At 36.0% G+C, this 27,239-nt stretch overlaps 1 protein-coding gene across 3 annotated transcripts in view; it reads right to left on the reverse strand.

Annotated features, from left to right (window-relative positions):
• Window positions 1–3,110: 3,110 nt before the first annotated feature.
• Window positions 3,111–27,239, reverse strand: part of LOC149846956 (polyadenylate-binding protein-interacting protein 4-like) — a 176,746-nt gene continuing 152,617 nt past the window's right edge. For all 3 annotated transcript variants that reach the window (XM_089996689.1, XM_089996690.1, XM_089996687.1), the window contains one exon: window positions 3,111–3,471. In XM_089996689.1, the coding sequence (XP_089852815.1) occupies window positions 3,442–3,471 (30 nt within the window). In that variant the 3' untranslated portion in view covers window positions 3,111–3,441. The remainder of the gene's footprint in view (window positions 3,472–27,239) is intronic.

A 27,239-nucleotide genomic window follows, 5' to 3' on the forward strand; every position in this document is an offset into this window, starting at 1 on the left:
CACTGACATTTCTTTTTTCATGTACAACATCAATATTGTCCATAGTTTAAGTAATTGGTAAATGACTCAGTTTCATAGATGGTGCTTAAGATACATACACATTTCCCACCAGATTCACATCATTCTATTAATCAACTACTTCATTAACTTTGGATACTTTTAAGTAAACATCACTATTCGTTAACATCGATTATATATCCTCCTCCTCCTCAACACCTAGCCACATTTCTTAGTTGTTTGAAGAATAACTATACCAAAGTCTATTGCATATCCAGTTTTACGAGACATCAAAACTGTAAATTTCTTAAAGGTAAAATTTTTGGAGACCAGTAAAGATTTTCAATTAGTGCAATCAGACCTACGATTGTGTACTTTAGCCATTTCATACGCCATCATTGACTACTTATAACAATCATGATAGTGTACTGTATCTCTTTCAATACTTGTGCATAGTGAACCCTAATCCCATTAAACCAATACAAGAGCAACAAATATTAACTAAAGAACAAGCAAACAATCATAAATTATCTACAACAATATATAAATTTCTATGCAAAAAATCATAAATATAGTAAACCTTAAATGTTAAATCTGGTGATTGGGGAACTTGATGACAACACAAGAAATATACAAAAAACATCCATAACAACAACTAAACATAAATATACATGCGGATATTCAATGATCATGAGTTGGATCCATTCACACCTTTGATTGTAGGTTGTCGTATTAAACAAAAATACACATGAGAATACTCACATATATAATGTATGAAACTCACCTTTCAAACATGTAGATGGAGAAGTCAATCACAAGGATGATACCACAACCTTCTTGGAATGCAAAAATCGCCACAAGGGTTCTATAGAGAAGTTCTTTGTAGACACAAGCGAGAGGAAATAACCCTCCAACAAAAACGAGTATATATATGATTCAACAAAATCATAACTATTAAGAAAAATCATATATAATAAAAATTTTACAAATATTTAAGTAGCATATTTTATGATTTTGTTGGTTCCTTTAAGTACAGTTTCACACATAAATTTATGCAAATTTGGAAAGTATATGTGAAACAATAGGATATTGATGAGAGGTGTTTCACAAATATATTTATGCAAAATATTTTATTAAAACAGTAAGATATTTGCAATTTTGGTGGTTTCAGTTTCACCAAAATTTTGCAAATAAATTTATGTGATGTTTGCTCTAAATTCACATAAAAAATCCTGTAATTCTGGATTTTAGGTGTTGAACATAGCCAACATGAAGTATAATTTTATCACAAAAATGCCTAAAGTCACATTTGTGAAAGGTAAAAGGGTCCTAATGATATTGGATATTTGTGATTTTTGACATCAATAGAATATTTGAAATTGTAGAGTTTTTAAGAAATCAGATCAAACAGTACAATCATTTTCCATTAAAAAAAATTATATATAAAATGACAAACAATTTTTTAATGACATTGAAAGGATGTCCATTTAGAAAAAATAATGAAACATCTAGTTTTTGACACCTACTACCCTTGCTTTTATAATATTTAAGATTAAGATAAAATAAAAAGATCAAGGACCAACAACTTTATCTTCTCATTCTAGTGAAAACTTCCAACCTATGTGATCTGAAAAACAACCGTGATAATGAATATTTCTAATTCTAAATTGGATCCAAGATATCTATTACATAATTAAGATCCAAATTTAAATAAAAGCTCAAATAAAACTTAAACTAGGAACCAGATCCAAATTGATCATTTGCACGGTGCTCCGCTCCTGCATCAATTTGAAAGGTAAGATTTTCAAAAGAATAGAAAATACAGGTAAAAAACTTGATTTATACTCTAAACTTTCTATTTTGGAAACTTCTAGGATTTAGTTTGAGTAGTGAGACGTGTTATATAGATTATATATAACTGATATTGTTACAATGCTTAGAACCACTTAGCACAGAGCACCTTCGGATTTGTCACGTAATATCGTGAAAGAACACACAAGTACCTTAATCAGATCATTGCCAAAATCTGAAGCCTAAGTTGAATCGGAAAATGAACATGGCAGCAGAATATTTTCCAACATTGATTCCTGGAGAAAACTGAGGCAGGATGACATGCTAGTGTAAATGTATATGAAAGTATCATCTACCAACCTGGGGGTCGGCACACACACGTGTGTGTATATATATATATATGAAAATGAAAACCTATTAAATGAAACATGATAGTGGATTCTCTGTGTTTTTTCTAAATTCTAACTGCACAAATGTGATCTATATGCTTGTTTTTATAGGGAACATTGGATTCTGATGTATGGATAGGTTTTTATAAGGTTTCAAAAATCAACAACCAACAATTTTCATAAATTTTTGAGGCTCCCAATACCAATTTTCATCCAAAATGCATGATCCAAGTGTCAATTTCTAGTAAATCAATGGTGTTGAACACATCTACGGGGTTGAAATTAAAAAGAAACACCAAAAATCCACAATCATGTTTCATTTAGTAGGTTATGTATTCTGTAGGTTTTCATTTTCCTATATATATATATATATATATATATATATATATATATATATATATATATATATATATATATATATATATATATAGATAGATAGATAGAGAGAGAGAGAGAGAGAGAGAGAATATACCAACGGGGCTCCGCTTGTTTGATAGGAGCTGTTAGTGCACGCCACCATGTATTGGGGCGTTGCAAGTTGAAAATCCAATGGTATGTTGTGTAACTGGTGGGGGTCTGCCTAACCCCAGCTGTACTTTCAATAAAAAAAGAGAATATATATATATATATATATATATATATATATATATATATATATATATATATATATATATATATATATATATATATATATATATATATATATAGAGAGAGAGAGAGAGAGAGAGAGAGAGAGAGAGAGACGGGTGTGTGTGTGTGTGTGTGTGTGGGGGGGGGGGGGGGGGTGGAGAGCACAGTATTACCCACCCTGACCCAAACCCCCTTCTTGGGGATTTCCAGCTCAGGGTGGGCACTGGCCAGTATGCAGCTCGTCCCCTGCCACCAACATAAACAAATGGCAGGACTAAGAAGGCAGGAAGATGGCAACAGATGAGCAGCTGGTCAATGATGGTAAATCAATTTAATGCGAAGTTATATGTAAACCAATACATTGGCAACACAACAAACAAGGTCTTCAACCCATGAGGGAGACGGCGATCTTAATATGTGCCAGCTGAATTTACAAATACATTGTAGGCAAATAAAGCATCGGCGATATCAACATTCCCACATTCAGAGAAGCACAACCCCCGCAACCCTTTCACAGACAAGCATATAATCTTATTCACAAGGCCCATCTTTCTTGGAGAATTCCATACGCCAACAAATAGAAAATCCAGTATGTACACGTATGATTGAAGGACCATGGCCTTGCAACTGTGAATTAATACTCTCTTCCTTTGAACTGCAACTCCTGCCAATAGCAGTTAAAGAGAGTAGATAATGTTAGCACAAAAAGAAACATGATCGTGAAAATGGTAAAAGTGATAAATGAGACAAAATGCATATTGGCCAAAACAATCACTCGATAGTACAGATATCAAGAAAAGCCCAAGAATCCGGAAATAGGTACAAGGCATTTGCTTATAAAAAATCTGCATATGTGTGTCAGAAATATGACCTGTCCTAATTCACACATGCACACACACAAACAAGACTACATTGTCGGCATCAACAAAAGCATAAAACCAACACACTTAGTAGAAAATGTTATATATATATATATATATATATATATATATATATATATATATATATATATATATATATATATATATATATATATATCTTTCAAGAGTCCCGTCACTCTTGGTTTTTATTTTATATACCCACCTACAACCTATAGGTTTCTTTTCCTTTGGAAGGTTTCGAATAGACCAAGTCTGAGCCTATTCTAATGCATCTAGTTATATTTTCATCGCTTTAATCCATTCATAGTATTCTTTGGCTTGATCATAAGATGACGGTTCAACATATGAATGAATTAAGGCTAAGAATGCTTGATATTTAGACGAAAAATAATCATATGAAACAAATTTTGATGTAGGCTTTGAAGCTCTAAGTGCACATGGAGGTTTTGGACATCCTCGTCTAGAGTATTGTAAACAAGTTTGATCATCATGAGTAACTTCATCAAGAGACTCCCTATCTCTTGATTCAATGACAATTTCAAAATTATAATCACAATCATAATCATCACTATATTGGTTGGAACCAAGATCAAATAAAAATGAGTACTCAGTTAGTTCCTTAGCTTGATCTTTATCAAAGAAATTTTCTTTTTTCAAAAAGATTACATTTCTAGAAATATATAATTTTTCAGTCTTAGGATTATTGAAAGTCTATGTAATATAATGTATTACAGTTTTGTGTAATGTCACTTTATTAGGTCTTATTGTGCATACCCTATTAAAGGGGGTGTATATTAGACTTTTTTGCTTCTTTATGTTGTACTCTAAAGGGGTCGACCCTTTTTATGTTAGTGAGGACCCCCTCACACGATATAGCATTAGAATGAAACTTTATTTCTCTCCATTTTGAACTCCTTGTAAACCCTAGCTCATTTCCCTCTCTTTTCTCATATTTTCTAACATGGTATCAAAGCTAGAGGGTAAGGAAGAGGAGCAGCTGATTCTGGAAGGAGGAGAAGAAAGAAGATCGGTATAGGGTTGACGTCAGTTGGCATCATTTAGAAAGGAACGATTGGTCTGTTCATACCAGTTTTCTAACAGATACAAAGATAAGTTATTTCCTAAGGCTGTCAAGTGTTGCTTTCTTGGTTTCACTGATGGTAAAAAAAGATACAAGTGCTATCATTCTGTTGAAAGGAAAGTGTGGATATCTTGGCATGTTTTTCATGAGTGCTATATTTTAGTCAGTATGGAGAAAAGAAAGAAAATGAGACTAACTTGTCCTTTTTGGTTCCTTTTAAAGAAAATGAAGGTGAGAGATAGAGGATGGAGAGTCAAGGGGACAAAAGAGAGCAAGTTCTAGCTAGAGAAAATAGGTTTGGTCAAATCTACTCAAGGGGACATGAAAATGTTATTGAAATTCTATTTGTAGATAGTGGAAGAATGGGGAAGTAAAGAGGCCAATCCTGATCCTATTGATGCAACAGTCGATCCAAGACAACAACAAAACTTAGAGGTGTTATCTTCTTCTTTTGCGTCTTCTCAGGTACATAAAAGTTCTAGACCTTCCGTGCTTCTGTCTTGTTTTATATCCTATGAGTCTTTTGCTCCCATTCATCTTGTACTTTTAGCCTTAATCCATTCTTATGTTGAACCCGAGTCCTAGGAAGAAGCAGCGGGAAAGGAGAAGTGACAAAGAGCTATAGCTGATGAAATGAATGCACTTGAAAGAATGCATGTATGAAAACTAGTAAAACCTCTTCTAAAGAAAAATATTATTGGTAGCAAATGGGTGTACAAGGTAAAGACAAAGGCAGATGAGTCGATGGAAAGGTATAAAGCCAAGTTGGTAGCTAAGAGATACAATCAATGTTTTGAAATTGATTTTGCTAAAACTTTTACTTTTATGGCTCATATAACCACAATTCGTACACTACTAGCAGTAGCTACCATACAACAGTGGGATCTTTGGCAATTAGATGTCAAGAATGCATTCTTGAATGAGGATTTGCAAGAGAAAGTGTATATGGAACTACCACAAGGATACTTAGATCCAGAAGGTAGAGTTTGTAGGCTTCGTAGAGCGCTATATGGTCTTAAACAAGCACTTTGAGCTTGGTTTGGGAAGTTCACTTCAGTAGTGAGATCACTTGGTTTTGAGCAGTCATCATGATCCTACTTTGTTTGTGTCTTCCTATGCTCTTGAAAAATGTATATTGCTTCTTTATGTAGATGGTATGATTCTCACTGGAGATGACATAAAGAAGACTGAAGAGACCAAAAAGAAGTTGGCCAACATGTTCAAAATAAAATATTTAGGGCGTTTACAGTATTTTCATAGGCTTAAGATAGCTTATTTTTCAAGGAGACTGTACTTGTCTCAACATAAGCTGCAGATTTGGTTGTGAAAGCAAGATTAGCTAATGACTTAAAAGAAGTAAAATCCCTCATTGAAGATGAGGGCTACTAATGGTGTTGAGCTAGAGGATCCTCTAGTATACTGGCAATTAGTTGGGAGCCTTATATATTTGACTATATTCAGACCGGGCATAACTCATGCAGTTCATGTAGTCAGTCAATTTACGAGCGCTCCCAGATCAGTTCACTTGGCAGCTATACTTAGAATCATCAGGTATGTCAGAGATTCTATGCACTATGGCATGTTTTTCTAATCTTCATCAGACACAAAGTTGAGAGCTTTTTGTGATGCCGATTTTAGAGGTTTCACTAGACAGAGAATTTCTACTATATAGTTTTGTGTTTTCTTTGGAAGCTCTTTGATTTCATGGAAGAACAAGAAGCAATAGAGGGTTGCTTTGTCTACTGCAAAAGCAGAATACAAAGCTACGACTCAAGTTGTAGTTGAGATTATTTGGATACAATGACTATTAAATGAATTAGGAATTTCGTATGAAAAGGAAACTCAGTTATATTGTGACAATATAATTGCTATTCATATTGCCAAGAATCCAAAGTTTCATGAGCACACCAAGCACAATGAAATAAACTGCCATTATACAAGAAGGGCTTCTACAAATAGGATTATAACTTTGGAGCATGTCAGCTCAAAGGGACAAGTCAAACTGATTTGACCTTGACCCCAATGGCTATAATTATAGCCGTTGGGAGGCCTCTCTCCCTCTTGTTATGCTCTCTTTCTCTCTCTCTTTTCTATCCCTCTCTTTTCCTTATTGTGTATAAAAAGGGTTGTTCCCCCATTTGTAAAGCATGCTTGTGTAGACTCGTTTTATCGAATAAAATATATATTTTATATTGTGTGCCTTATTGTGTGTATCCCCTTTTTGGGATTTGTGAGTGTATTCTTTAGAACACTTTTATGGTTCCCCTTTAGGGATTTGTGAGTGTGTTCCTTGTAGAACACTTTCGTTGTTATCCACTCAAGTTGAAGATTGGTGGACTCTTGGTTCGTGATTGAAGACGTTTTGAATCTTTACATGGTATCAGAGCCAAGTTCTTTTTTATTCTCATTTAAGTGTTTTTTTTAGTCATTGGTGGAGTGTTTCGTGAGATCGTGATTGTGCAAGAACTTGTGGATCGTGATCGTGCATCATTAGAAGATTCAAGTGCTTGCGTGTTATTGGTGGCGTGCTTGTGTCCTTTTTTTTGTTCTCTCTCCTCTCTTATCTTTATCCCTCTCTACATATTCCTTGTAAAATGGATGACAATGAAAATGTCACTGTTAAACCTGTGAAACTCAATTATTTCAACTATGTAACATGGGCTTCTATTATGAAACACCTTATTTGGGGAAAAGGGTTGTGGGAACTAGTAGATGGGTCCAATCCGAAATACAAGATAGTTCTCACCAAGGTAAAAGGTGAAAAAGAAGTTTCACTAACCGAAAGTGAGAAAACCAAAGCCATTACCAACTATGAGAAGAAGTAAAAAAAATGGAAAATGTGATATACCAAGATCATGTTTTTGTTAAAATGTATCTCCAAAACCATTGTTGTAAGTATATATGTATACTTATATACATAGAGATGCATATACATATATATCATATATGTATACGTATCTCTCTCTCTCTCTCTATATATATATATATATACATATTTTATTTTCTTACTCAAAAGGGTATTATTGTAATTTTCCATCTTGCGCATATTCCACTTGGAATACGTTGTAATTTCTTTTTCTTTTATTTTTTTTATTTTATTTTTATTTTTTTATTTTATTTTTCATAAAGGTACATTGGGGGTCCCCCCAATAGAGTCATTGGGGACCCCCCAACGGTCACAAATGTGACCGTTGGGGGCTCCCCAACGACTCCTTTGGGAGCCCCCCTCTTGTACCCTTTTGCTCTTGTATAAATAGGGGTGTTCCCCCTTATAATTTCTTAAGCTTGAGAGCCTCAAGCATTTGCTCTTTTCTATAAAATACATGCCTTAGTGCATGTTTGCTACTTTTACGCTTTTTGCGTATTTTGTTCAAATGTTGCGAGAGTGCCTTTGTGTACATCTTTTATAAAGTATTTGTGCTTGTATGCGTATTGTCTCTTCGTAGACAATTTCACTTGGTATCAGAGCAAGGTTGGTGATAGAGGATCGTGGGATTCTCCTTTTTTCGAGTGCCTCAAAAAGCGTGCCTTCGGATCTTTGGAGTTTGAAGTGGTGGATTTTGCTTTTCAAATATTTTAGAAGAATCTTTTGCAAGTTAGAATTTGAAATATTGTGTTAGTACGCATTTTTTATCTCTTCCTTTCTACTCCTTAATGGGCGAAAAAGAGTCTCATTTTGCTCTTGGCTTCAAATTAAATGGGTCCAACTATCATGTTTGGGCCGGAAACATGGAGGCTCACATAAAAGGGAAGGGGCTATGGGGTTATGTGCAAGGCACAGTTCCGGAACCGGAACCCAAAATTACCGTGGTAAACGGAAGTGAAATCAAGATTCTTGAGGGAGAAGAAAGAATCAAAGCCCTTGAAGAGTACTCTAAGAAGCACGATGAATGGGAAATGAAAAATTTCAAGATTCTTTCTTGTTTTTTTTCATCCGTGGAAACTAAGATTAATGCCAACATTATTAAGTTCAAAAAAACATCGGAAGCTTGGCATTATCTTGAAAAAATGTATACATCAAGGGATCTATCTCATAAGTATTATCTTCAAAAGAAGGCTCTCTCTCTTACTCAAGGTGAAATGACTATTAAAGAATATTTTGTCGATCTTTCCTCTGTTTGGGACGAGCTTGCCATGCTTGAACCAAAATGGAGTGGAGAGGCAATTGAACTCCGTCACAAGCAACTTGAAGAAGATCGGTTCTTCAGCTTTTTGAATGGGCTAAGGCCCGAATTTGAGCAAATAAGGTCATCTCTTCTATCCTCATTTACTCCTCCCTCTCTTGAAGATGTACTCACCAAATTAAGTGGTGAGGAGACTCGTATAAGTTTATGTAAACAAGGATCAAATGTTCTTGCGGTTCCTTGTAATTATGAAGAAAACAATGAGGTCAATGCCGTATCAAGACCCGGAAACAATGTAAAAACCTATCGTCCTCCTCACTTTAAACCACAAAATCAAGGTGAAAATGGTGGGCAAAGAGGAAAAAGGGACTATAGCAAAATTATGTCATTTCTGTAAAGAACCGAGGCATATCAAACCCATATGTCCCAAATGGAAGAAGCTTCTCGCAATGTCTACCACCGGTGTACCACAAAAGGAGGAGGCATCTTCAAGTGGGTCACTCTCTATAAATCAAATAGTGGAAGCCCTTCAACCTCTCCTCAAGGGAGCTACCTCCGGTGCTGCCGTGTCCACTTCTTCCTCTCCAGGTAAAGTCTCTTGGCTTTTGGACTCCGATGCATCTTTTCATATGTCCCCAAACATTTTTTCGCTTTCCGATTACTAAAAAAATGTTTCTCCATCTTTTGTTTCCACTGCGGATGGAACCTCTCTTGAAATTAAAGGAATAGGTAATTTTGAAACTCAAGATTTTTTTATTCCAAAAATTAGATTTATACCTAAACTAAACTTAAACCTTCTCTCTGTTTCTCAACTCTCGGACCATGGTTGCGATATTAAATTCTCTTGTGATAAATGTTTAATAAGGATCGTCGGTCCGGGAAATTGATTGGGGAAGGCTTTAGAAAGGGAGACTTATATTATATGGAATCTCTTCAAGTTCCAAATTTTTTTTGTAATGTTGCCCGACATAAAAATATAAATGTGTGGCACAAAAGACTTGGTCATCCTAATATCACCAAGTTATCTTATTTACATTTTGCAAAAGACCTATGTAAAAGTTCATTTTCTTGTAATGACTGTATTCTCGAAAAATGCGAAGTTTACCTTTTGAGCAAAGAACTATGTTCTCTTCTAAAACTTTTGAAATTGTTCATTCAGATGTTTGGGGACCCGCACTTGTTGCTTCAAAAGGAGGATTTTCTTATTATGTAATTTTTGTGGATGATTTTTTCTAGATATTCGTGGATATATTTTCTTAAGTTCAAACATGAAGTTTTTTCGTGTTTCAAAACTTTTCATTTAATGATCAATAATCAATTCAACAGTAACATAAAGATATTTAGAAGTGAGGAGAATATATCTCCAATCAATTTAAGGTGTACCTTGAGGATCACAGAATTGTTCACCAAAGGTCTTGTCCTAAAACTCCTCAACAGAATGGGTGGGCCGAAAGAAAACATAGGCACATCATTGAGACCACTAGGACCCTTTTTATATCCCAAAACATTCCTAAAAACTTTTGGGCTGAAGCGACTCTTGCTTCTATTTATCCGATAAATCGCTTACCATCTAGGATATTAGGAAAAATATCTCCTTTTGAAATATTACATAAGCTTGAACCTGATTATAATAGGTTACGAGTCTTTGGGTGTAAGTGTTTTATACTTACGGATAAGGATAAGAATGACAAGCTCTCTCCTAAGGCTATTCCTTGTGCCTTTCTTGGATATTCCGAAACTCAAAAAGGGTTTCGTTGTTACGACCTTCGAGATGATAAGTTATATGTCTCTCGAAATATAACATTTTTAGAAAATGAAAGTGGCTTTGAAAAAAATGTTTCTCAACAAGAAAATTTTGATTACTCCTTATTTGACTTATTGTCTAGTAATGATGATATATTTAGTGATGATGATGTATCATCAAACCATGATGAGAAAAATGATGGTGATGTTGGTGAACATAACTCACTCAATGAACAAGAAAGTAGAATTTCAAGTGATCTAATAACCTACTCTCGTAGAAACCAAGACACCTTTAGAGGTGCTATTGACCAATATAGTGAGCTTGTTCCTACTCTCGATCATAGAAGATCTGAAAGGAATAGGAGACCTCCAACAAGTTTTGTCTCTTTTGATTCTTTTTCACCCCGATATAGGGCTTGTCTTAATGCCATTGAAATGAAATGGGGATCTTCGAAACACGAGCTTTGATTAACAAGAGCAAGTGTCAAGAATGACACTAAAGCATAACCCTTAAAAAGGGTATAATTGGAAACAAAATAAAAATAAAAATGTATTCTTTATTGATATGAAAAACCAATTGCTTAAGAAGCATTGGAGTAAAATACAAGAGGGGCTGCACCCCTTTATATACACAGCTGAAAGAGGACTCAATAGAGCTGTTGGGCACAGTCCAACAGCTCTATTTAGAGCTGTTGGAATGTGTCAGTCCAACAGCTCTATTGCTAGTCAAGTCTGGACAGGACTTGACTAGCAACAGTCATTCTAGTTCAAACTGAACTAGATGACATAAACACAAAAAATAAAAATAAAGAAAAAAAATTACAAAAATGAAAGAAATGAAAAATGTATTTATATATATATATAATAATAATATAATATTATTATATATACATATATGTACAGTTTTACATTTTAATACTCCCCCTCAAACTTACGGTACAATGAGCGAAAGTTTGTCTAAGAGAAAGTGAAATCGGGGAGCAGCGAGAGGCTTTGTAAATAGGTCTGCTAACTGATATTCTGAAGTGACATATGGCAGATCAATTATCCCGTGTAGATATTCCTCTCTGACGTAGTGACAATCCATTTCGATGTGTTTGGTGCGTTCGTGGAATGTTCTGTTACTGGCAATGTAGATCGCACTTTTGTTGTCACAACACATTTGTGAAGCCTTTGTTGCTTCAACTCCCATGTCAGCAAGCAGTCGTCGGAGCCAAACTACTTCCATGGTCGTGGTTGCCATGGCTCTGTATTCAGCTTCGGTAGATGAGAGAGATACCTTCTGCTGCTTTTTACACCTCCACGAGATTAATGATTCCCCTAAAAAGACACAAAAGCCAGTGGTTGAGTGTCTGTTATTGGGATCACCTCCCCAATCAGCATCAGTATATGCAATTAAATCAAGAGAAGAGGAGGAAGATAAGAAAAGTCCTCGTGAAATAGAGGACTTGATGTATCTGATAATACGCATGACTGCTCCCATATGAACAGAAGTAGGAGCATGTTGAAATTGACTTGCTGTATGAACAGCATGTGTTATATCTGGTCTGGTAATGGATAGATAGGAAAGTGCCCCGACAAGCTGTCTGTAAGGAGTAGGGTCTGCAAGAAGTTCTCCATCATCAATCTTCATTTTAACATTAACAACTTCTGGAGTGTCAACTTTCTTATCATCAGTAATACCAGACCTGAAAACAATATCAAAAGCAAATTTAGTCTGAGATAATAAATATCCTCTAGGAGAATAAGCAACTTCAATGCCTAAAAAATATCTCAACAAGCCCAAATCAGTCATTTCAAAATAAGATTTAAGAAGTGTTTTGATTGTTTCAACTCTCTGTTTATCGCTTCCGGTGATGATCATATCATCCACATAGAGAAGAAGCACAATGATCCCTGCATCAGAATTCTTAATAAACAAAGCAGTGTCAGTTAAACAGAATTGAAAACCAATATCAATCATAACACGACTAAACTTATCATACCAAGCTTTTGGTGCTTGTTTAAGTCCATAAAGAGCTTTTTCTAAGCGAAGGACTTTACCCTTAGGAATACTTAGACCAGGAGGGGGTTCCATATATACTTCTTCAACTAGCTTTCCATTTAAAAAAGCATTTTTGACATCCATTTGAAAAATAGACCATTTTTTGATAGAAGCTAAGGCAATTAAGGTTCGGACAGTAGTCATACGAGCCACCGGAGCAAAGGTTTCTTCATAATCAATCCCATATTCTTGGGCATAACCTTTGGCTACTAAACGGGCTTTATATCTTTCAAGAGTACCATCACTCTTGGTTTTAATTTTATAAACCCATCGACATCCTATAGTTTTCTTCCCTGGAGGAAGATCTTGAATATTCCATGTAGAAGCCTTTTCAAGTGCATCTAATTCAACTTTCATGGCTTCTATCCATTTGATATCATTTTTTGCTTGAAAATATGTGGATGGTTCTTCATATGAGTGAATTAATGCAATAAATGCCCTATATGTGGGTGAGAAAGACTCGTATGATACAAACTTTTCTGGAGGCCTCGAGATTCGGGATGATTGTCTAGTTGGAATGTTAGAATATTTCTCAAGTGCACATGGAGTATTAGACTCTTGTCGCCTGGAATATTGAATACTAGTATCTCTATGAACTTCTTCATTTTCAACATTAAGATCAATAATTCTTGGATCATCATCAAAGTTACAATCAAGGTCATATTCATCAGATGTTGATGTTAGATCTAGCAAAAAGGAGTACTCAGTGACGTCTTTTAATTTTCTAAAATCAAAGAAGCTCTCCTTTTCAAGAAAGGAAACATTTCTAGACACATATAGTTTATTATTTTTGAAGTCAAAACATCTATAACCTTTCTGGTTTTCAGCATATCCTAAAAAGGCACAGGGAATCGCACGAGGGGAAAGTTTATCATTTTTGTCAGTAAATATGAAACATTTGCACCCAAATATTCTTAATCTAGAGTAGTCTGGAGAAATGTTCATAAGTTTTTCAATGGGAGTGATATTTTGTAACGAAGAAGATGGCATCCTATTAATGAGATAGGTGGCAGTTAAGGCAGCTTCTGCCCAAAAGTCTTTAGGGACTTGATTTGCTATTAATAAAGTTCTAGTGGTTTCTATAATATGGCGATGTTTTCGTTCTGCCAGTCCATTTTGTTGAGGTGTATAAGGACAAGATCTTTGATGTGTGATGCCATGCAATTTAAGATAATTTTGAAAATCTGTGGATAAAAACTCTCCCCCTGAATCTGTGCGAAAAATAGTAATATCATTTTGAAATTTGTTTTTAACCATATTATGAAAAGTTTGAAAGTATGAAAATACTTCAGACTTATGTTTGAGAAAGTACATCCACGTATGTCGGGAGAAATCATCGACAAAAATAACATAGTAAACAAATCCTCCTTTAGAAATTACTGGTGCAGGACCCCAAACATCCGAGTGTATTAATTCAAGTGGTCTTGAAGAGAAAAAGGTTCTGTTCTGAAATGGTAATCTTTTCATTTTGCCGAGAATACAATCTTTACAATCAAATGATTCAGAGTTACAAAATTTCCTTAGATTTGGAAAATGTTGGATTTTGGCTATATGTGGGTGACCAAGTCTCTTATGCCACAGTTCCAACTCTATTTTTTGAATATTATAACAAAAAGCTTTCTTCGGCATTTCCAAAAAATCCATGTAATAGAGTCCTCCTTCTCTATGGCCTTCCCCAATCAGCTTGCCTGACTGGCGATCCTGTACCCAACAACCATGAGAAGAAAAATAAATATTACACCCATAATCAGAAATTTGAGATACAGATAAAAGATTTAAATTTAATTTGGGAACATGTCTAATTTCTGGAATAAAAAAATTTTTTGTTTTATAAATTTTTTCAAAATCTCCTATTCCTTCTATTTCAAGAGAAGTCTCATCAGCAGTAAAGACCTTTGACACACTTGTTTTATTTTTAACACATTTGGATAGACTTTGATTATTTGGGATCATATGAAAAGATGCACCGGAGTCAAGAAGCCAAGAAATTTTACCTAAATCAGAAAAAGATGAGGCTGCTGCGCCGGTTGAAGCTTCAGATGAGGAAGAGGCACCTTTGATGAGAGGCTGAAGGATCTCCATTAGTTGGGCCAGGGAAACTGGTGCATCCTGATCTTTAGGCTCCGATCCAGCAATTGCAGCTCTTTTTTCTCTCAGCTCCTTAAGTTTGGGACATTGTGGCCTGTAGTGTCCCGGTTCATGACAGTGATGACAAATAACTTTCTTCTTATCATAGTCATCATTTTGTCGGTTAAAGTGAGGAGGCCTATATGATCGAACATGATTCCCTGGTCTAGACACGGCTAAAACGGAATCATCTTCAATTTTTAAAGAACCTTTCCGGAGACGATTTTCTTCCATTGTTAACTCTTCAATAGTTTCAACAATAGAAGGAATTTTTCCCCGGTGAAGTAGGGTCGATTTAGTGGTTTCAAATTCCGGCCTTAATCCAGTGATAAACTGGTAAAAATGTTCAACATCGAGTTGTTTCTGACGAAGCTCGATGTCTTCGGCACAATGCCACTTTGGTTCTAAAAGGGAAAGTTCTTCCCAAAGTTCGGACAACCCATTGTAATATTCACGAATAGTTTTGTCTCCTTGTGTCATCATTCGAACTTTTTCTTGGAGGTTGCACACGTGTGCAATATCTTTAAGGGAATACATATTCTTAAGGTATTCCCATGCCTTATCGGCATGATCAAATTTGGCAAGACTTGAGCATTTTTTAATGTCAACGCTATTGATAAGCCATGACATTATCTTCGCATGAGATATTCTCCATTCTTTCCATTTCTTCTCGTATGAGGCAATAGCCTTGATTTTCTCTTCTTCCGATAGAGGGACGTCTTTATCTCCCTCCTTTTTAGTAAGAGATAGCTTAGGTTCCGAATCGGAACCATCCACAATCCCCCATAAGCCTTTTCTCCATATATGGTGCTTCATGATTGAAGCCCATGTTACATAGTTCGTATCGCTTAGTTTCATAGGCATGATGGTGACTTTATCATTGTCATCCATCGATTACAAGGAGAGAAAGAATAGGGATAGAAGAGAAACAAGAAGGAAAATGAGAAAGAAAGAAAAAAAAAACAATACAACAAGATGTGAAATCTTCTCCAATGAAGTGATAAAACACTTCTCTTCAAGTGGCGAACACTTTTGCAAACGGGCACGGAAACCGAGGCAGCTTTTCCTCAAGATTTAGTACTTCCGCGGCTTTGATACCATGAAATGAAATGGGGATCTTCGAAACACGAGCTTTGATTAACAAGAGCAAGTGTCAAGAATGACACTAAAGCATAACCCTTAAAAAGGGTATAATTGGAAACAAAATAAAAAAAAAAATGTATTCTTTATTGATATGAAAAACCAATTGCTTAAGAAGCATTGGAGTAAAATACAAGAGGGGTTGCACCCCTTTATATACACAGCTGAAAGAGGACTCAATAGAGCTGTTGGGCACAGTCCAACAGCTCTATTTAGAGCTGTTGGAATGTGTCAGTCCAACAGCTCTATTGCTAGTCAAGTCTGGACAGGACTTGACTAGCAACAGTCATTCTAGTTCAAACTGAACTAGATGACATAAAGACAAAAAATAAAAATAAAGGAAAAAAAATACAGAAAAGAAAGAAATTAAAAATGTATTTATATATATATAATAATAATATAATATTATTATATATACATATATGTACAGTTTTACATTTTAACAGCCATTCACTCTTATTTTGAACCGAGAAATTTTGAAGAAGCTAAAAAATGTATAGAATGGCAAGAAGCTATGCAAAATGAACTTAATGCTCTTAAGAAGGCTGAAACTTGGGATTTCCAAACTCTACACATAGGAAAGAAAACTATAGGTTGTCGATGGGTTTTTAAGGTTAAAACTAAGAGCGACGGATCTCTAGAAATGTATAAAGCTCGCTTAGTCGTAAAAGGGTATGGGCAAGAGTATGAAATTGATTATGAAGAAACTTTTGCTCCTGTAGCCCGAATGGTTACAGTTAGATGTCTTATTACTATTACATCTATTAAAAATTGAAACATTTTTCAAATGGATGTGAAAAATGTTTTTTTAAATGGTGATCTTAACGAAGAAGTGTATATGGATGCTCCATCAGGCATGAAGATTCCTAAAGATAAAGTTCTTCATCTTCGAAAGGCCCTCTATGGTTTGAAACAGGCCCCCAAAGCCTGATATGATAGGTTTACCAATGTAATGCTGGAAAATGATTTTTCCTCATGTTATACTGATACTGCTTTGTTTACTAGAAAATCTAATGCAGGGATTGTGATACTATTACTCTACGTTGATGACATGCTAATTACAGGTGATGATGTTCAAGAAGTCAAGGGTATTAAGTCCGTCTTGACTTCAAAATTTGAGATGTCAGACTTGGGTTTTCTGACATATTTTCTTTGAATTGAGGTTGCCTATTCTCAACGAGGTTATTTCCTATCTCAATCTAAACTTGCTTGTGGATTATTAACAGGCCAGGGATTTCTGATAACAATGTTTGCGAAACTCCTGAAGTCGTGGGATAAAAAATGAAGATTGACGATGGTGTTCCTCTAACCGATCCCACTCCTTACAGGCAGTTGGTAGGCTCTTTGATGTACCTTAGCATTACTCGACCCGATTTGTCACATGCAATCCACATCGCCAGTCAGTTTTAGCATGCTCCCACAACCGTTCATATGAGTGATGTTCTTCGCATCATCAGATACTTGAAGGGAACAGTGAATAAGGGAGTATTTCTATCTTCTTCTTCTGAATTAAAATTACTTGCTTATACTGGCTTAGATTGGGGAGGTGACCCTAGTAACTGTCACTCCACCACTGGCTTTTGTGTTTTCTTAGGTGAGTCTTTGATTTCATGGCGATGTAAAAAGCAACAGAAGGTCTCTCTGTCATCCACTGAAGCCGAATACAGAGTCATGACATCCACTACCATGGAAATTGTATGGATTGGACGCCTTTTGGAAGATATGGGAGTGCTTATCAGAGAACCAACAAAGCTATGCTGTGACAATAAAAGTGCAATCTATATTGCCAAGAATCACACCTTTCATGAGGGAACAAAGCATATAGAGATGGACTGCCATTATGTTAGGGAAGAATACTTGAAGAAGGTCATTGATCTACCATACGTGACGTCTGAGTATCAACTTGCGGACTTCTTCACAAAAGCTCTTTGTTCGCCCAGATTTCATTTCCTCCTTGACAAACTTGCGGTTATCGCACCGTAAGTTTGAGGGGGGGTGTTAAATTGTATCTCCAAAACCATTGTTGTAAGTATATATATACTTATATACATAGAGATGCATATACATATATATCATATATGTATACGTATCTCTCTCTATATAAATATATATATATATATATATATAAATATTTTATTTTCTTACCCAAAAGGGTATTATTATAATTTCCCATCTTGTGCATATTCCACTTGGAATATGTTGTAATTTCTTTTCTTTTATTTTTTGTATTTCTTTTATATTTTTTTATTTTATTTTTCATAAAGGTACATTGGGGGTCCCCCCAATAGAGTCGTTGGGGACCCCCAACGATCACAAATGTGACCGTTGGGGGCTCCCCAACGACTCCTTTGGGAGCCCCCCTCTTGTACCCCTTTGCTCTTGTATAAATAGGGGTGTTCCCCCTTATAATTTCTTAAGCTTGAGAGCCTCAAGCATTTGCTCTTTTCTATAAAATACATGTCTTAGTGCATGTTTGCTACTTTTACGCTTTTTGCGTATTTTGTTCAAGTGTTGTGAGAGTGCCTTCGTGCACATCTTTTATAAAGTATTTGTGCTTGTATGCGTATTGTCTCTGTAAGATCTCGTGTTTTCGGATCTTAGTCAATTCATGAAAATTTTGAAATTTGGCTAAGTCTAGTAAGAAAATCGTTTGAGGCTCGAGTTTTAGACCAAGGTCTTAGAGTTTGGGTTTGACCCAAGTCTCATCATCAGGGTCTAGACAAGCCAATCGATGTGTGGCAAAGAGTTTTAATTTCAACCTTTAAATTCGGGTTATTTTCGGGCGAAATTCGGAATTTGATATTCATGTAATATATCATTGGATGCGCCTCGAAATTCTGAGCGCAATGGTATTTTACTTTTTCAGATTTGAGTTCCGGTTGGCTCAGGAATCACGTTTTTCTAAAATTTTGGCAGTTTGTCGAAGCGGATCCGAAATTGGATCAGATTGCATCCAAGGTGTAGGATCCAAATTTTTATGGATTTGGGTCCTAGTTAGGTCCTATAAAAATCTGGAGTTAATACAAGTCTTAATCCAAATTTTTGTATGAGTATGAGTTTGGATCTTGGATCTTGGATCCGAATACGGATCCAAATCCAAGCTTAACATTTTTATGACTTTAAATTCAGCTAGGAGCTTTAAATTGGGGTTATTAGTTTATAAAAAGTCTCCATGGTCAACATGACCAATTTTGGGAACCTTTGAATATTTTAGAATAAGTAAATTCAAAAAAATAAATTTATTAATTTAATGATTTTTATTAATTTCGGGATTTGAGTTAAGAGGGTTTAGGGTTAACCCTCTTCCCTAAATTAAAAGGGTATAGAGGTTTTCATACCTTTTAGGATAAGAAGGTCAAAAAGTCAAACAAATGTTAATAAGTAAAGGAGTCCAAAAATATGGAAACTCCTTAAAGTGAGAGACCCAATTCTGGAAACTCTCTAAAGAGTTTCCAGCTATTAATAAGAGAAGGAAGGGGGGGGGGGGGCAGCCCTTCTCCCTCATTTGGCTGTAGAAAAAAAAAAGAGAGAGAAGAAACAGGGAAGGAGAGGAGAAAAAAAGGGAGAGAAGGAGAGGAGGCCATTGATCTTCAGCCCAAGCTTTTGGCAGCCTCCATTAGCACGATCGTGGTCAAGGTACGGGTACTCCTTGAAACGAATGAGAAATAGGGTAAAGATTGGATTTTCCATGCATCTTTTGATGGAAATCCATAGAGGAACAGTGGACCCTCGATTTCCACTGTTAACCATTCATAGATGATGTATTTTTATTGTTTAAAAAAAAAAGGGGTATAAGCAAACAAAAAAAAGAAAGTAGAGGATAGATCCATTAAACAGTTTTTTTCGCAACCTGTATGCTGCTGTTTTTGACAGCATACACAGGTCCAAACTGGACCTGTGTACACGCTGTTGGACCCAGCCGACAGGGTCGGCTGGGTATTTTTTTTTCCTTTCAAAAAAAAAATCAGTTTTAGCGTGATCTGTTATGCTGTCGTTTTGACAGCATACACAGGTCCAAACTGGACCTGTGTGCATGCTTTTGGACCCAGCCGACAAGGTCGGCTGGGCTGGGTGGTTTTCCCCTTTTAAAAAAAAATATATATATATATATATATATGATATTACAAGTAGGCAGTTTTGCATAAATATTTTTATGCTGTTGTTGTTAACAACATACACAGGCCCACACTGGACCTGTGTATATGCTGTTAAGCCCAGCCAACAAGGTCGGCTGGGCTGGGGAGGGTTGTAACAAAAAAAAAGGTGTGAAATCTGTTTGGTTTTGGGGTTCGGCTGATTGGTTGGTTGGCTGGCAGCCAGCCGAGTGGCACCCGGCTGACTGCCAGCTGCTGGCCGAGCCGACAGGCCCAGCCAAGTGATTGGCTGGTTGCGGTACTAGTTTTGGCAGGACCGAGTCGATTGGGTGCGGCTTGGAGCCTTGGGCATTGAAAAACAAAAATATATATATATGTATTTTTCTGTATAGGTGGGGGTTTCTTGACAGCATACACAGGCCCAACTGGGCCTGTGAATGTGCTGTCAGACCAAGCCGACAAGGTCGACTGGGCTGGGTTTGTTCTTTTCGAATATATATATATATATATATATATATATATATATATATATATATATATATAGAACCAACAGTTGTTTCTTTTTGTTACTGTTGGCAGGCTGGCACCCAGTCGAGTAGCACTCGGCTGGCTGCCAGCATGCTGGTAGGGTGAGCCGGCTCAGCACCCAGTTGGCTGGGAACTAAGTGAGCCAATGGCAGGGTCGTGGCAGGCCCAGCTGATCCAATCGGCTGGGTACCGACATGCGTGGTAGGTGCTGTTTACAAAAAAAAAATTTATATATAATAAGAGCACATGGCTCCCCGTTTGTGGCATGCTTCCGGACAGCACACACAGTCCCTGTTCTGGGCCTGTGTATATGCTGTCAAACCTAGCCGATAGGGTCGGCTGGGCTGGGCTGTTAAATACAAAATTCTCTCATGTTGGAAATTGTATCATGCTAGTAACAAAAGTGTGTTGGCATATGAAAACAGGGCCTGGTTGTGTGATTAGTAAAGTTTGGAATTTTAATCTCTTGATGCATGATAAATTTTATAAATGAATTATGTACCTACATTTTAATTTTCTATATGTTAGGAGTTGAAGTGGTTTACAAGCCTGTTAGAACATGCTTACACATTGATGAACTTGACGTGTGTTGTTGCATCTACATAAATACATGAATGCTCCTTTGTCCATCTCAATACGATTCATGGTTAGAAGCATATGTGGTAACAATTGCATAAAGATGCATGCATGCGCATACCATGCATATGCAGAGGAAAAGGGGGTATAACGTGGGCAATTCAATTTGCATATGGGAATGTCATATTTCATGTTCATTTTCAATGGATTAATTTGGTACATATATGACTATACCTTGCAGGCATGTTAATACCACTGCATACATATGATTATGATCCTTGCATTAGTGCTTCGGTGATCATAATGAATCATCGAGGGTTTGGTAAACCCGAGCTGTGTAATTGTTTTCCCTTATTTCAATGCATCGCAAAGATCATGTTTTATTTATATTTCAGTTGTATTGCACTGTTTTATATGCTTCCACAGGCCGGGGTCCTGTGATGGCTCTCGCGAGATAGAGGCGAGCTTTTATCTTTCTTTTTGCATATGCTGTTGCAAAACTTAAGAAATTAATTTTTAATAAAAAGTAATAATAAAGCACAGTGTAATATACCTTCTGGGATCACCCATCTGGAGAATGAAGATCTTGGAAATCCAGTCTTGGGGAGACTGTGAGGATACAAAACTCCGTGTGCTTATTTTGGTCCCCTAAACCCGATATTGAGGTTCCTTCTCCTGGCCACGGTTTTAGGGAGAATCCGCCACTTTACTTAGGGGTGGTGTGTTTTGACACAACTGTTGTTGTTTTTGGTACCAAGGAAATGACACTTGTGGGCATGGGGTGTCCCTTGTGTCCCCGACATTAGATGTGGAGGTCTAATGTTCCGAAGGTGATTCGGCCGAGGGCTAAGTTCGGAACCCAGTAATAAAATACAAATTGTGTGCTAAGCTACCCTGGGAACCTAACTTGACCTCGGGGTTTGTACCCGTTTGGTGTATCCGCGGGCAACGGTAATTAAAAAAGAAAAACTTAAAACTATATGCATTTAATAGGGCATGCATAAGGAAACAAAAGACTTAAATGGAAGATAATAAAATGATTCATACATTGCACAAAAGACATGCATTTTCCTTTTATGCATTAGATCATGTATACTTTAAAGGTTCCCTTAATCAATACATGATGGTAAGTGTTGAATGTTTATTTCTTGTTGCATGCTGAAGTTTTAGTACATGCTACTGCTTTACTGTCTTTGCATGTTTAGCATTTATAATTGTTGCATGAATAAATTCTCAAATGCTATAAACTGTCTTGTATGTATTTTCCTCAATTGTTGCATGATATCTCATCTTAACTCTTTATCTCACTTGTTTCATTAAGAAGTAGCTATGCTCAGGATTTCGATTCTTACACCCTACTTCATTGGTTTTTCGCAGGAACAGGTGATCAGTGAAGTCGACAGCTACTCTGAGGGCACAGGAGTCACAATGAGTTTTGACAGTCTTCTTTGTGGACAGAGTGACTCTTTATTTTGGTTTTTCAGTCTAGCATTCTGGACATTTGCTTATTTTCATCAATGGTTACGTTACGTTCTGTTGAGTCAAACATTTTGTTTTGAGATTAGTTCTTAATTCATGAATAAAGGTATTGGTTAGATTATGGATGTTAATTGCAAGTTCTTTTGTGGTTTATGGCTATCCAGTTGGAATTAGAACTGTGAGGACCCCGGGTCTCTGGGAAGTTTTCCGCACTGTTTAAAAAAAAAAATCCGCATTTTCAAAGGGGATGAGTTGGGGTCGTTACAGTCTCTTCGTAGACAATTTCACAGTTTTGGCTTATTAGTAGTGTGAATGTTAATAAATGCTTTAGCCTTGCAAAATTCGAACATACAAACATGGATTGAGAGTATCACAAGAAAATGTAATCTCTTAAAGATATTGCACATGTATGTAACGTGCAAGATAGAGTTTGAACTATGACCCAAGGTGAAAAAAGTATTAGAGAATACTATAACGACTTGTCCGAACTTTGGAAAGAATTGAGTTTTTCAGAGCTAAAATGGCATTGGCGCGAAGATACTAAACTTCACCAAAAACAAATAGATGAGCACTTTTATGAATTTATCAACAGTTTTAAGATTGAAATTTGAAGCCACAAAGTCTATTCTTCTTTATAAAAGAAAAGTTTCATCTATTAAAGACACTATAGAGGAGTTGAACATGGAAGAAAATAGGTTAAAAAAACATGTGGCAAGAAATGAAGATGACTCGATCTTGGCCGTCTTAAGACTGGAAAATTATGTTCGTGCATATAAACCACCTTACTATAGAAGATAAGGAAATGACTGTGATAGAAAGAAAATCATTTGTTATTATTGTCATGAACTGGGACACACTAAGCCCCAATGTCTTAAACTAAAAGGGACATTTGAAAAGAAAGTTGCTTCGATTGGCTTTCCACAAGAGTCAAAGGACATTCCTACATCCTAAGAATCATCTATTGGAAGCATGTTTCTACCTAAACTAATAGAAGCTCTTAAACCTCTTCTCAAGGGAGCATCATCTTCAACTGGAGCCGTTGTTTCATCTTTTTTCAACCTCAGTAAATTCTCTTGGCTTCTCGGATTCCAGTGCATCATTTCACATGACCCCAAACCATGATATATTATTTGAATATCATATCTAAAGTGTGTCAAATATTTTTCCGGTCGATGATAAATCTTTTCAAGTTGAAAGAATAGAGAATTTTGAAAAGGATTCTTCAAAATAAAAAAGGTTTTTTTTATTTCAAAGATTCGACACATTCCTAAATTAAATCTAAATCTTTTATCCGTCTCTCAAATATCCGATTATGGTTGCAATATTTCTTTCTCTTCACATAAATGTTTGATGCAGGATTGCTAGTCAGGTAAGCTGATTGGGCAAGACCATAGAGAAGGAGGGCTATACCATATGAATTTTTTTAGAGATACCCAAAGATGTTTTTTTTTAATGTCCAAAGATTAGATATTTATAGAGGGCTATACTATATGAAATTTTTAGAGATACCCAAAGATGTTTTTTGTTGTAATGTCCAAAGATTAGATTTTTAAATGTATGACATAAAAGATTAGGACATCCAAATGTATCAAAAATCTAATATTTTCCAAAATTGAATTTTTTTTGTAATCTTAATGATTTCTCTTGTGAAGATTGTGTTCTTAGAAAAATGAAGAGATTACCATTCAATGATGGAACTTTTGTTTCATCTAGACCACTTGAGTTAGTTTACTCAGATGTTCGGGTCCAGCACCCGTATTATCTGAATGTGGATATGCATATAATGTCATATTTGTGGATGACTTTACTAAACACACTTGGATATACTTAAGCATAAATCTGAAGTCTTTTACCAATTTCAAAACTTTCATAAGTTGGCTACAAATAAGTTTGAAAACAAAATTTGTATACTTCGTATTGATTTAGGGGGGAAATTTGTATCAAATGATTTTAAAGATTATCTTAAACTTCATGGCATCACATCCAAGATCTTGTCCTTACACACCAAAAGAAAATGATTTAGCAGAAAAAAACATAGGCACAACATTGAAACTTATTGCTAGTCATGTGCCTAAGTTTTTTTGGGCAGAAGTCGTCTTAACAACTGTTTATCTTATAAACAGAATGCCTTCATCATTTTTGCAAAATATTTCACCTATTGAAAAACTTCTCTAGATTATGAATCTTTGGTTGCAAATGTTTTGTATTAACCAACAAAAATGTTAAGTTTTCTCCTAGAGCCATTCTTTGTGCCTTTCTTGGTTATGCCAAAAACTAAAAAGGATATTAGGGCTATGATCCTTGTTAGAAAATATGAGAAAAGAGAAGGAAAGGTGCTAGGGTTTATAAGAAATTCAAAATAGAGAGAAGAAACTGTTAAAATATGTTGTACATATATATATATATATATATATATATATATATATATATATATATAGAGAGAGAGAGAGAGAGAGAGAGAGAGAGATTATGACACATACACATATATATGTCTATGTGTCTATCTACATATATATATTTCTTTTGTAATACTCAATAGGGGTAAATTGTCTTTTCACATTGTACACACATATCCTAAAAGATATGCTTCTTTTTCTTTTTTTCCTTTTCTTTCTTTTTCTTTTTTTACTTTTTTCTTTTCTTTCTTTATTGTTTGAGAGGGGTCCACATAGAGTCGTTTGACCCCTCCAACGGTCATAAATATGACCGTTTATGACCGTTGGAGGGGCTCCAACGACTCTATGGGAGCCCCTCCTTGGGTCCCTTAGTGTGTATAAATAAGGGGCTTGGCCCCATGTATTCTTCAAGCTTCTTGTGAAGCCTTTTATGAGTGAAATATATTTTTTCCCCTTCTTTGTGTGTGTTACCACTTTTGTGGTTTATTGTAATCTTTCCCATTAGTGGAATCTTGTGTATGTGCGTGCTTCCGTGCTTGCTCTTGGAGATATCACCTCTCTCGTTTGGCACTTCATTACATGGTATCAAAGCCTTGGTTGTGAAAGCTTCATCGGATCCTCTCTTGACAAGTAATACCACTCCTTTCTCTTGCCTTCAAATTCTTTTTCTATAAATGGCCAACAAGGATGCAAAAATCGATCCTTCATTCAAATTGGATGTGACCAATTACCGCATGTGGGTGGCTGCTATGGAAAATAATCTCAAAGGTAAAAAACTTTGGGGTTATGTATGTGGAACCATTCTGCGACCACAATTGAAGTTAACTAAGTTTGAAGGAGACGAGGAAAGGGCATTGAACGAAGAAGAAAAAGAGAAGGCTATTCTTGACTACTCTTAAAAAATGAAAGATTGGGAAAGTGAGCATGCTAAAATTCTAGCATGGTTCATGAATAATGTCGAATTGAAGATTTGTGCAAATCTTGGAAAATTCAAGAAGGCTAATGAAGCTTGGTTCTTTATGAAAGACATGTACACTCAAAGAGACGTTGCTAGGCATTTCTTTCTACAAAAAAAGGTATGAGCTACCAAGCAAGGTGATATGAGTATTAGGGGCTACAGTGCCCTATCCTCTTTATGGGATGAACTTGTTCTTCTCGAACCTCAATGGGAAGGTAGTGCTATTGCCATGAGGCAAGAACAAATGGAAAATGAGAGGTTCTTTCAATTTATTCATGAGCTTCGTCCCGAATTTGAGCAACTTAGAGTATCCCTTCTTCATAGGGCTTCTACCCCTCTAAGTGACATTTTGGCCGACTTATGTCAAGAAGAAACTCGTTTGGCTTTGAAAAGAGATGTTGATGAAGTTCATGCCGTGTCTAGACCCGACAACAATATAAGATCTTATAAACCACCGCATTTTTGGAAGAATAATGGTGGTGGAGGAAGAAAAATCATTTGTCATAATTGTAATGAACCGGGCCATGTTCGTCCGGATTGCCCCAAATTCAAAAAGGTGACTTTTGTTGGTGAAATTCCTCCAAACACAAATGAAGATTCAAAGAAGGATGGAGACAAAAAGGAGTCCATCGCTCATCTTACTGAAACTCTTTAAAAATTTATAAAGACGAACTCCTCTACATCATCCTCTTCACCCTCCACCTCCGGTGCCGCCATCTCCTCTTTTCCAGGTATGACCTCTTGGATTCTTGACTCGGGTACCTCCTTTCACATGACTCCAAATGCATCACTTTTGTCAAAACCAAGTCTCAATAAATTCAAATCATATGTTTCCACCACCGATGGAACATCCTTGGATGTTGAAGGCATTGAAAACCTTGAGAAAACTTACGACCAAAACAAAGAACTTTTTGTTCCCAAAATCCGAATTATTCCGAAACTAAATTTAAATCTCTTTTTCGTTTCTCAAATTACCGATTTTGAATGTAATGTTTCTTTTTCACCAACCCATTGCTATGTGCAGGATCTCCGATCCGGGAAGCGGATTGGGCAAGGCCATAGAAGAGGGGATCTTTATTATATAGATTTTTTGTCTTTGCCATCCAAATCATTTTTGTAATCATGTTCAATCTAAAGATATTGAGACTTGACATAAGAGGCTTGGACATCCTAGTATTTCCAAGTTGTATCTCTTTTCTTTTTTGGAAAAATTTTGCAATACAAGTACATTTACATGCAATGGTTGTATTCTTGGAAAAAT

The sequence above is a fragment of the Nuphar pumila genome, chromosome 2 (assembly GCF_984573655.1).
Source record: "Nuphar pumila chromosome 2, dmNupPumi1.hap1.1, whole genome shotgun sequence".
Classification (NCBI taxonomy): Eukaryota; Viridiplantae; Streptophyta; class Magnoliopsida; order Nymphaeales; family Nymphaeaceae; genus Nuphar; species Nuphar pumila.